Source organism: Grammomys surdaster, unplaced genomic scaffold, assembly GCF_004785775.1.
Source record: "Grammomys surdaster isolate TR1022 unplaced genomic scaffold, NIH_TR_1.0 125947, whole genome shotgun sequence".
Taxonomy (NCBI): domain Eukaryota; kingdom Metazoa; phylum Chordata; class Mammalia; order Rodentia; family Muridae; genus Grammomys; species Grammomys surdaster.
This window is the reverse complement of record NW_021620769.1, coordinates 2,088,064-2,100,851: the sequence shown is the minus strand read 5'-3', so window position 1 is coordinate 2,100,851 and position 12,788 is coordinate 2,088,064. Positions and strand designations below refer to the sequence as shown.

General features: G+C 39.4%; 1 protein-coding gene across 5 annotated transcripts in view; it reads right to left on the bottom strand.

The window, feature by feature from the left end:
* Positions 1-1,355: 1,355 nt before the first annotated feature.
* Positions 1,356-12,788, bottom strand: part of Anapc10 (anaphase promoting complex subunit 10) — a 49,676-nt gene continuing 38,243 nt past the window's right edge. For 4 of the 5 annotated variants that reach the window (XM_028753396.1, XM_028753398.1, XM_028753395.1 and 1 more), the window contains exon 5: positions 1,356-1,829. In XM_028753396.1, the coding sequence (XP_028609229.1) occupies positions 1,599-1,829 (231 nt within the window). In that variant the 3' untranslated portion in view covers positions 1,356-1,598. Of the gene's footprint in view, positions 1,830-2,460; positions 2,524-12,788 lie in introns of all 5 variants that reach the window. The other variant, XM_028753399.1, reaches the window with a different exon arrangement.

The window sequence follows — 12,788 nt, the reverse complement described above, 5'->3', positions numbered from 1 at the left end:
TTCTTCTAAGTATTATATGGACTGAGATAAACTTCAAATTATAATGGCAATTTCTAACACGATTTTGTAAAAATATAGACAAATCCTAGGTTTACAAATATTTCACAGAAGAGAAAAGGTTGAAACAATTATATTCTCCAAATTAGACTGGATTCTCTCCTTCTAAAAAGCTCCCAGTTTCTTTAAGACAGGGTTCTCCTGTATAGACGGCAACTCAAAATCCTCATGTCTCTGCCTCCAGAAGGCTAGATTACAGGAATGGGCCAAAAGACAGAAACAGACTGAATCATAACAGACATCTAGTGCCAGTTTATTTCGATACTATATAAAAAACAAACAAACTCACATTAAAAACATTTAATTTCCTCTAAAAATATTAATCATTGTGTAACTTTAATTTTTTTCAAACCTTTTTAAAAATGAGGATTCTAAAAGACTTTAACCTTCCTTCTAGCCTTCCACCCACCAGAGGTAATGGAAAGGAAAGGTTACCGGGGAAGCAGACCTCTTTAAGATATGGTTCTCTGGAACAACTCCCTCTGCGTTGTCAGGAAAGCAGTTCAGTTCACAGGAGTCGAGTCAGGATAGCAAACACGAATCAGCAGCGGTGGCACTACCTAGCAGAGACAGCCAGGCCTCAGCCCTAGCACAAGCCAGCAGGAGGGACCACGGCCAACAGGGACACCAGGAAAAGTTCTCGCCTGTGCCTCTCAAGCTTTGCACAGCTAGCTCTATAAGCAAGCCTAGTTGAGCCTCCGTCACTGTCTGTTGAGTCCTATTTATACTCCCTCCAAACATCAGGTGTCCTCCACGGGTCTTTGCCTCAACAGGGGCTTTGCTTCAGCAAGTTGAGTCTGTCCCAGCTGACAGATCTCTGCCAATCAGCCCGCAGAAGCAGCAAGAAGCTGTAGCACACCACCAGAAGATTTTTGGATTTGGAGTTCCAACAAATACAGCTCAACTATGCAGTGTAAGGCGGACCAATACATGCATGTCATCAGCGAAGAAGAATCCTTCATCACAAGTCCTTTCACATGCTTGCTTTAGCAGAACATACCTGTGTCTGTTTCAGCCAAATATTCCCTCACGTGTCTTCCTCAGTCTTTCACTTGTGTCTGCCCCAGGAAAACACCATCCAACACAACTAATTTTTCCAAAGACCTTTAAGTTTCCATTTCATCAACGCTATCGAAAATTACATACACACTAGAAAAGGAGTTTTGTTCCCAATATCCAACAACCATTATATGAAATAACCACAATGTAACTGGTAAAAAAAAATATTATATACATCTTGAAAATTGCAGTTTAACTAGTTTTCTTTTAATGTAAAAAATGTAAAGATTGGCTTCAAATTCATTTTTAGCAACATAAAATATATGAGCTTTATTACATAAAAAACAAACATGACCTAAAAGTTATTTATCTAAATTATTTTTAAATGTATGTAAAATTGCAAAGTAACATGCTTTTTCACCAAAGATACTTGATATACTATGCAATGACAGGATAAAACAAATGTCTGTTCACTTCCGTCCATTTTAAAGTCACCATATTAGGATAAAACAAATGTCTGTTCACTTCTGTCCATTTTAAAGTCACCGTATTGAACGATACATCATGAAATCGATGGTTGTGCATCTAGGGAATTTCCCAATGGAGCTCTCTTCTACTGGTGTATATATTTTAATTTGTCTCATGTGGGTATCTCTTCCATTCTGGTGATTGGCTAGGACAGCAATCTGTATCATGAATGTGCGAGTTGGCTTCTTATGATTGTCAGTCAAAGGAACGTGAATCCAGCCACTTGGTTCCACCAATTCAAGTTGCTGACAAGAAAAAAAAAATTCAATTATGTTTTCATTCTATGAATAAGTTTATAATGAATGATTTCTAAAATTATATTTAAAATTCTGCTCACTGAGATAATAACAATACTAACCACTCTACTTGGCCCACTAACCCATGGCTTCTTAAACTTATGAACCTTTATGTGACCCTGAACATAAAACGGATAAAGCATTTATTAATACTAAATCATAAAAAATTGATTTTAAAATAATTTTTGGTATACATAGAATTTTATAATTTGTTAAAGATGGAATTATTTGAGAGTATAAGATTATAACGTTGTCAATATTGTTTAGTTGATTGATATTTTGATTTTATAGTCATGAATGCTGAAACTTTCACTTTGCATGAATACATGATAAAATGATAGAAGTATATTTAGGTCATTTTAGAAATTGCTGGAGATTCTATTATAATCCTGAACCAAAAGTCACTGAAATTCAAGCCACTGTTTCCATTGTTTGGTTTGCTGTTCTGTCTTTATTCTGTCCCAAATAAAACTTTTAAAAGAAACTGACACTTTCATAGCTCAAAATCATTCCTATATGGACTGTCCTACTTTCTTGGTAAGAAGTTTGTAAGTTACAAAGACACTACAAATTTCATTACTTTCAAGTTCATGGGATCCTTCCTGGGTCAGACTTCTTTTTCTTTCAAAATACTGGATGTAACCTAAAAGAGAAAAAGGAAAATCCCCTCTTCTCACGTCTCGCCTCTTTTGGGTGCCCTTTTCCACTCTCCCTTTTCTCTCCAGGACTTGCCTGTGTATCCTGAAAGTGTTACCGTCCCTATAGCTCTGTCCCAAAACAAGTAACCAATTCCACAGTACAGTGGAGATTCTCCACACCCACAACAAGCAGACAGAGTATAACCCCAGTGCTAAGGGCCTAAGATGGAGCTCAGTGATGAGCCAGCCTAGTCAAAACAATAAACTCCAGGTTCAGTGAAACTCTGTCAAAAAAAAAAAAAAAATTGGAGCCCAATCAAAGAAGACATCTGGCATCAACATCTGGCACTTTTGCACATGCAAATACACACATACCATATGTGTACACAACACCAACAACCACAACTTTAACAAAGAAATAAACCTCCAGGGATAACCAATTGCTTTTTTAATACATTTAGCCTACAAGAGGCAACTTGTGCCTGTTAGTGTCAACTTGTCAAGAGTCCATCAACAGGAAAATCCTAGGCCTAATAGAAAACCTGTTACTGCTGTGTTTGCTAAATGAATACGTTATCAAGCTGTCTTAATAGTAATGTTCATACTCATAGGCCAGCGCTGTTTGGGGGCCCTGGTCAGAGAAGTTTCTTACTACAATGGGCAACAGTTAATTCAGAGACTCACAACTGATCAGAAAGCCAAAAATAAGCGACAATGACATGCTGACCCATAAATGGGATGTCTATTTCATCCCCTCTATGGTTCAAAGGACATCTCAGAAGAGACAGAAAGGACGTTAAAAGCTAGAGTATGCTGTGCAGTCCCATGGCCAAGACCCTATTGTACTCATGAACTCATAGAAGCTACAGTCACCAACGTGAGACTGAGCCTGTACACATTCCATGAGTGGGAGAGGAAACCATCAGACCCCGCCCTTCCAGGAAGAACAGTCAGTGGTGGAGGAACGCATTGTTCCTTAGTTGTGCAGCACTAATGAACTATCCTTACTCTAAAATAACCTCTTACACATGCTCATAAAAGCAACCGTAATCAATGAAAGAGGCAAATTATTTTTTAAAAAATCAAGGCAGATATGAAAGTAACATGGATGTGTTGAGAAGAATTTTCAGCAGAAGAGAAGGGGGAACAATGATGGAAGAAAAATAATTAAAACTCACTATACATGGATGAAACTGACAAGAAGAAAAGTAAACCTCAAGGTGAGCTGATATATATCTGTCCAGAGAACACACAGATAAAACTCCTATTCAAAATAGCTAGATATTTGCTGAGTATGGTAGTACATGCTTTTAATCCAGAACTTGGGAGGCAGAGGCAGGCAGATCTCTAATTTCAAGGCTACGTTCAATATATTAAAATGCTCATAGAAACACAGTATGTGATTGTTTGAATAGATACTAATGGTCAAATAGATAAACAGTAGTATATTCACAATATGGAATACAATGTAGCAGCAAAGAGGAACTATCCATACTCATCTATATTGAGGACTATCATGAATACGATAAAGCAGAGAACTTATACCCAAAACTATACAGAACATATTCCTTCTCTATAAGCAAACGAGACATGATGACAGAAACTACTCTAGGCTTCAGATTTTAGAAAGCATGTAAAGGAATTTCTTAGGAATTTTCTCTAACTGGTTATTATTATAAAGAATGTTTTCTGTGAAAACTCAGTAAGCTTTTCACTTTGATATGTAGACTTTTTTTGCATCCGTATTAAAAACAGCAAAAAAAAAAAAAAAAGAAAGAAAGAAAGAAAGAAAGAAAGAAAGAAAGAAAGAAAGAAAGAAAGAAACCTTTTTAATCTTAAAATGGCCAGGACTTTTCTTTCTGCATAGTCACGTCCCCTGAGTACCACGTAACAGACATGTCCAGTGAGGTCCAATAGGCGGTCAGAAGCTATCAAGTTTCCCATTGGCCATGTTGTGAAAATACTGTCTAGAAAGGAAGACAGACTGAGGACTGCTGCCAGGTAACCAGTAATATCCACACCTCAAACTGTCCATCTTACCTGCTCTTGCTACAGCCACTAACTGTGCTGCTTGCAGCTAGTCCCTTGGTAAAAGTATCAATCTGAAAATGCTTTCATAAGTTTCTCAACATAATACCTTCTCACACAAAACCTTAACAGTGTTTTGCTTCAGAAATTTAACCACACCATCTACAACACTGGTCAAAGTATTTTACACTAAGCTAGAGGCAGATTCTGAAACCTGCAAAGATCAAGAGACACTAACTATACATCACTGAAAATGGGTCAAGCTTTGGGCTAAAAAGATGGGTCCGTGGTTAACAGCACTGGCTACTCTTCGAGGGGGTTGGGGTTCAATTCCCAGCACACATATGGAGGCTCACAAACACCCCTAACTCCAATTCTTGGGGATCTTCTTGCATACACAAGCACTGCATGCAAGTGGTGCACAAGCATAGACATAGGTAAAACCCCATACAGTTAAATAAAATAAAATTAAGTTAAAACTTTAAAACATAACGAGGGATTCAGACACCTTTTGTAAACTACTTTTATGTTTTTAAAAATAAAAATGACTCCAGGGATTTTTCATCTGTCACATGAAACCTTTGTCTGCTAAAACTAATTTTCCTTTTAGGGTTATTAGGTAGCAACTACCAGGATGCTGGTTTAACACATCTTCAGAAAACTAGTTCTAAGGTCAATGAAACCATGTTTATTACAGACACCCTCCAATGCTCATGCCCTGTGCTACGAATGCTAAGCTTCACATTCTTATTGGGTCTACACCTTGCTGTAAGTCTGTTTGTCACTATAGAACAGTAAGTAAGTAAGTAGGCAAACACTCAGAGTGCTTCCACTCTCTAACTCTGCAATCGCTGTGCTCTAGTGTAGACAAGCAGACAAGGAGACAGCTTTCCAGGAGACAAGGATCCCATCTACTTGAAAACCCATTCACTCAGTCAACAACTTGTGTGCCTAGCATACAGCAGGATGTGGAACAATTTGAAAACCTAGTAAGAAAAAGCAATCACTGAGTTACAGTGCTTTGTGTTCTTTATGCTCAGGAAATACATCTAACAACTAGTCTTTATACAAACAGCACTGACTATGATCTGGAAGGACTTTGAAAACAGAATTTAGCAGATATACATCCTTTCCTCTTCGTCCCACAGTCAACTGAAGCAACAACTGAGTCATTGGGGAAAACACAGAAATCCATAAAAGCAAGGGACAGACAAGCAGATACAAACTGCGAGAGAGCTCAGTCAGACAACTAATTTCTAGCTCAGTACCATGCACTGTGCTCATTGCACAGCATGAAGAGAGATGGGTTAGAACAAAGACACAAGAGGGCTAAGACGAACAGGAAGCAAGGTAACTGAACTTCAGTATTTCTGAACTAGAAGTGAAGACAGTTCTGAAGGAATGAATAACATAATGAATAATAATTGTTGGAATAAAAATAAACCAACAATCAAACAGTAAAACTGGCCAAAAGTCTACATGCCTTAGCTCCCTTAGCTAAGTCCCTTAACTCCCTTTGTCTTGCTCAGCCACAAGAATACTGACTTCTAGATAGATCACCTTGTAACTGCCATACATGCTCCACCTAGCCTGCCACGTACCCAGGTCAGATAAAGACTCACTGTAGGGCAAAATGGGCAATCCATAAGAAAAGGCCTACAAGTATTGTCAGGTTAATATCCTCAACAGATACTTATCACTTTATGCTGGGCACTATTCTAATTGGCTGAACTATATTGATTAAAAGACAAATGATAGCAGTTAGTATTCTAGTGGGGGAAAATAAAACAACCCAAATATTTGACTTTCAAGTATATCAATAATAAAAGTAGCATGGGAGAAAAAGAGAACAGACAAAAGCAAAGCAGAAGCATGACGAGGCCTGAGACACACTCTACGTCTCATAACGGGGGCCTGAGCTAAGGCCTGCAGGACCTGTCCAAACTGAGTGACAACCTCTATCATAAGCACAAAGTAATAAACTGAACTCTTAAATATGTTAAAACAGCCAGGGACCTCCCAGAATGGGAACTAATAAATAAAACAGAAAACAAATAAAACAAAAAGTAAAATCCCGCTCTTTGGCCTTGGTACAAGTAAGATGACAAAAGGAAAATCATCCTTTGGAAATCGTTTCAATAAGACACACACACTGTGCTGCCGCTGTGCCTCTAAGGCCCACCACCTTTGGAAGTCAACCTGCGGCAAATGTGGCTATCCTGCCAAATGCAAGACAAATTAGAACCGGAGTGCCAAGGCTAAGAGATGAAACACTACAGGGACTGGGTGGACAAGGTACCTAACAATTTTCTATCACAGATTCAGACATGATTTCAAGAAGGAACAACACCTTAACCCAAGAGGGCAGCTGTTGCAGTATCTAGTTCATCTTGAGAATTTCAATGTCATAAAACATGTTCAGGTTTCAAAAAAAAGAAGAAGAAGAAGGAGAATTCCCATGAGAAGCACTGAAGGGAATGCAAGAAATTTCTCCAATAACACAACTTACCCATGAAACAAGAACAGACTGCTATTCTCTTAAATCAAAGAACAGAGAGACCTTAGAAACTGAAAAACACACACACACAAACTAAAAGTACTTGAAGAAATAGAAGTTAAAGCAATTTCTTGGAAAATAAAGAAAATGGGAATCAATGCACAAAGTATCGTAGTTAAACATACCAGTGTGATTCCTTGAGAAAGAACAGAGAAAACAAAAAAGTAAACTATCAAAGCACACGAGAATGTCACAGGACTGTAACACAGATGTCCCCACACTGATGGGGATCTAACATGATGACAAGGCCAAGCCTATGAGAGCTCACAGCATCAGGGATGAAGACATGGTAAAAGCTTGTAGAGAAAACAGGTCACATGCAGAGTGTCAGACATCAAAAGTGGCGTTGTATTCCTCAGCATTTACATGGGAAACTAAGAGGTGATGGAGAACGTGTTTAAAGTAATGAGGGATCATTTCCAAACTAGAATTCCATACTCGGCCAAATCATCCCTCAAGGGTGAGATTAAAATAAAGTTTTCAGTCACACAAGCTTTCAATAATTTACCTCCCATGTGGAGGATGAATTCCACCCAAAAGGGAAGCAAAACAAGAAAGATGAAGACCTGGGATCCAAAAGTAAGGATCTGCAAAAAGAAGAGGTGACAAAAATTCCTCAGGTGACACTGGAGGCAAAATAGGTAAGATAGCTATGCACATCTGAAAAGCTGACACAGAATCTGGATTTAAAGTCAAGAAAAGTAGGAGAAGGGTCTGTGAGAGAAAATGAGGCAGGAGCCTGGGGAGGCAGAAAGAACTGCCAGAGGCTGATGTTGGTCTGACCCCAGAAGAAAGCAGGATTGTCAGGCTGTCTGAATTAGTAGGCTACAGTAATTATAGTAAAATCGGGCAAGAGATGAGCCTCCTTTAGCACCCCTGTTATGCTCAGTCTTTGGCTAGGGGTCAAATATGAGAGGTATAGCCTCAGAAGAAATGTGGCAATTGACTCTAGACAGCAGTGCTGGGCCTATCGATCAGTTACTCATCAGACACAGGTCAGACTTGTGGTCAGATTGAAGAGAAGCATCCTCATAGTCACCTGTAGTGGCCATGTGTTAATGTAGGGTAATCCACAGTTCATTTTCAGGATTTCCCTCCCCACATTTTTTTCATTAAGTGGTATACCAGAGACATTTTCAAGGGAGAAGTAGGGAGTAAGTCAGGCTCAGTACTTCATCCCATGCTCCCATATACTAAGCAAGCTGGGGTGTGAGGACTACTCAGCAGGCTTAGGAGTTCTAGACCAGCCAGGGCCGCAAAGAGGACTTCATTTCACACAAGGAAGCAGACAAGTACCTGCTGCAAGTGGCCAGGAGTACAGCATGGTAGTGGAACATGCTGAGACCCCTGTGGTTTGATCCAAGCACCTCCAATGGGGGAAGACAGGAGAAGTGAGACTTTTTTATACTCAAGTGCAGTGGGTACGTCAGGAGATCTGCATAGGCACCTGACCGTCTAGTTCACCTGGGTAGCACCCAACCCTTCAATGAATCACCTTTTTCCTGCAGCTTCACCAAATCCTAGGCCAGGGGCATGTGTGAATCCATAACATCTGAGAGGAAGAGTATCGCTGCTTCAGTAGGATACTCAAGTCATAGGGTTGGCTGTGAGAGCTGGCAGAGTCGGGATCACTTCCAGAAAGTGTAGCTCCTGGTCCTAGATTTGCGGGGACTCCTAGCTCTCTAGTGCCCTAAATAATCTTCACTTTAAACTTGTGCCATGTGTACTTCCATGGGATCTTTCGATACAACCACCTCACAAGGGACCATCTCCTATGTGAGTGGGGCGTAAGAACCCTGTGACAAATCCCTTGTTATGTACTCCCTTTTACAGACACACTGAAATAGCAACTGAGCTGATGGTTCAGGAGGGGATGAACACAGGAAAAAGAGATTTAAGATACTAAGCATGGCTATTTCAAGGGATACTTTATTGAGCTGTCAGAGAAGCTACAAATACGTTCACAAGTAACATTTTAAAAATTAGGGCAGGAAGAGGAGACTGCTATTAATTTCAAGGAAAACAAGATAATGCCTCAAAATGAAATTTAAGCATTGAACATATATAAATAATATATATGTGTCCACAATAATAAAATGTTCATGACTTCAGTAAATATTACAAAAAAACTACACCAGGAAAATTAAGAGATCTATATGATTAAAAAAAAAAAAAGTCACAGTGCAGAGCTAAATTCTGATTGAGGATTATTGATGTGATATTATAATACAAACATACATTATGGAAATGTGGACATCTGAAAGAGACTGAGGAGAAAGACAATGGGAATGACGTAGGGGTAAGTAAGAGAGACAGCCAAGCAAGGCTGACACATTAAGTTTTCTCAATTTATGATTTTCTCCTTTGGGGTACTTACTCTACCAGGCATTCCTTTAAAATGGATATGGACTGACAATTCAACCTTGCAGCAGCTCCATAAGGTACAGTGTTTATTTTAATTAATTTTACTTTATTTAAGTGTATGGGTATTTTATCTGCTTAGATGATTGTGTGTCACATGCATGCCAGAAGAGGGTATTGGATCTCCTGCAACTGTAACTCCAGATGGTTGTGAACTGTGATGTAGGTGCTGGGAATCAAATTCAGGTCCTCTGAAGAGCAGCCAGTGCTCTTAATTGCTGAGCCATTTTACACGTTTTAATCTTCACTTTATACGCAAAAAGGCCCATGGCATCAAGAGACTAGTTTTCCAGTGATGGGGTAAACAGGAATTTAACAGCAGCAGACCATGCCAAGCCAGGCCTTTTGGATCCGTATCAACTCAAAGAAACGTATTTATGTACAACAATTACATGTTGCTAAAATACTTTTAGTTTCATGAATTTATATGATAAAGCTTATTATAGGAGGCTTTTCTTTTTTTAATTAAAAATAAAATTTTCGCACACAATATCCTCTGAATATGATTTCTCCTCCCAACACCTCCTAGATCCTCCCCATCTCTCCAAATCCACATCTTCTCTTGTTCTTTCTCACTAAAAACAGGCATCTACAGCAAAACAAACCAGAACAGAAAAAACAAATAGAAAAAAGAGTCAAAGAAAAAGCACAATAAACACATATACAAAGACACAAATTCACATACAAAAAAGTCTCATAAAAACACAAAATCAGAAACTATAATATATAAGCAAAAGACTTGTAAGATTACAAAAAAAGAAAAGAAAAAGAGAAAAGAACCTAAACAAAGCATTATGAGACAAACAAACAAAAAAAACCTCCCAAAATCCCACTGAATTCATTTTGTCTTGGCCCTCTTACTACTGGGCATAGAGCTTGTTCTTAAATGTGGTTTGTATACCAGTAAGATGCCCCTGTAGAAAACTATTCTTTCTTTTGCAAGTAATTGTCAATTGGAGATAGCTTGGGAGGTGGGGCTTGTGTCCATTTCTACTTTCAGCACCGGGACCCTATCTGGCTTAGACCAGTGAAGGTCCTGTGCATGCTGCCATAGTCTGAGGTCCCATGCATGTCCATTTGCTGTAGCTAGAAGGCCTTGATTCCTTGGTGCCTTTCGTCCCCACTGGTTCTTAGAGTCTTTCTGGTTCCACTTTAGCAGAGTTCCCTGAACCCTGTGGGGAGGGATTTGATTTAGACATCTCACTCAGGACGGAGGGTTCCAAGGCCTCTCACTCTGCACATTATCCAGGTCTCTGTATTTGTTCCATCTACTGTAGGAGCAAGGATCCCTGATGGTGGCTGGGACATACACTGATCTAATTCCCAGTCTAGTGTCTACATGATGCTTTTAAAGCCATTCAGAGCTGCCAGTATGTCAGACACTTGATTCCGTCATCTTACCATACCTCTGACTTACAGATAAAAATTTTGTAGTTCACATCAGTTGTACAATTAGTCTCAAGGTCATCTATGCGGTAAGGGTTAGAAGCCAGAATTTATTGATTTACTTATTTTCTCTCTCTCTTTCTCTCTCTCTCCCTCCCTCCCTCCCTCCCTCCCTCCCTCCCTCCCTCCCTCCCTCTCTCTCTCTCCCTCTCTCCCTCCCCCCACCGTGTTGTATGCATGTGTGTGTGTATATGTATACATGTGGATGCCAGAGACAGATGTCAGGTGTCTCCCTCCACTGCCCTCAACATATTCTTTTTAATTTATTTTTATGTGTGAATGGCTGTTTTGCCTTTATGTATGTGTACCACATGGGTATCTGGTGCCCAAAGACGCCTGAAGAGAGCACTGATTCCCTTGAAATTGCAAATGGTTGTAAGCCACCACATGTGTACACAGACTGAAACAAGATCTTCTGCAAGAATGGCAGGTATTAATGCCCTTCCTTATTTTTTAGACAAGTCTCTTACTAAATGTAATGCCAACTAAGCTAGACCAGTTGGCTCACCAGTGAGCTCCAATTCCCCCTGCCATCCAGCATCAGGGTTTCAGAAATACCCAACTTTTACAGGATGCTGGGGATCTAAACTTAGGTCCTCATGCTTTTGAGACAGACAGTTTATCTACTGGGCCATCTCCGTCCAAGAAGTCAAAATTTGAAAGTACTTTTACTTCTAAACTTTTGAACATCACAAAAGAAAGATAACATTCATCCATGTCTTTCTGAGATAAGAATAAGTCAACATATTCAGAAGATGAATAAAAATGAACTCAAAAGACCATTATCTGGGGCTGGAGAGATGGCTCAGCAGTTAAGAGCACTGGCTGCTCTTCTAGAGGTCCTGAGTTTAAGTCTCAGCATCTGTAATAGAATCTGATTTCCTCTTCTGGTATGCATGAAAACAAAGCAATCCTACACATAAAATAAATAAATATATCTTAAACAAAATTTTAAAAAGCCCATAATCCCATCCAGGCTGTGAAAAAAGATAGAACTTTGAAGAAGAGTTGGGGAAGGAGGTAACTCAGTCATGTAAGTCTCACCAGGTGAGACCTTCTGTGCATAGAGACAGGTCAGGGCAATAAGAACAAATTACACAGTTCAAATATCTGAATGGAAACATCTCTGAGTAGCCTCAATGACAACTGAAGTAGCCCATCCCCCTCCCCACCAGCACAGTCTGCTCATAACATTTCTGATTTCAGTTGGCCCTATAATTCATGTAACCAATGTCTTTTATAAAATTATCAAAGCATAAAACATCCAACTATAGCTTACTTTCAAGTGTTGCACCAAGTTTAGGTAATGTGGTTGAGAATAAAGTGACAATATACAAAGTGAGTATACTGACAGGAGGTGCAACAGACGCTGCTTTATATTCATTTTAAAATCACTGGACTAAGTCTACTTCCTACCGCTTAGATATCACTTGACTTCATCTGCTTGCGAACTGCCATCATTTTGAGAAAAATGTTAACTTGTTTCGTAAAACTGCAACCACTACCATCTATGCTGAAAAAGCAAGGGCGTTTTTTGTTCTATTCACAAGCACCAACAAACAACCCAGTGGGGAGATGGCAGTGTGCCAGGTTACCCTGTGAGCAATTAGGCTTTGTGGCAATCACGAAATTCAGACCCTTGAGGCCCTTAGAAAACCAACATGCTAAGGGCATGGTGCTTTTATTTCTCCCCAGAAGCCATATGTGAGATACATTTTGCTTAGACGGTGATCTTTTCCATCCTCTGGACTGAAATAAAGAAAAGATTATGACAACTAGTAAGTAATAAACTGAGTGTAACACATGGGAGACTAAAAA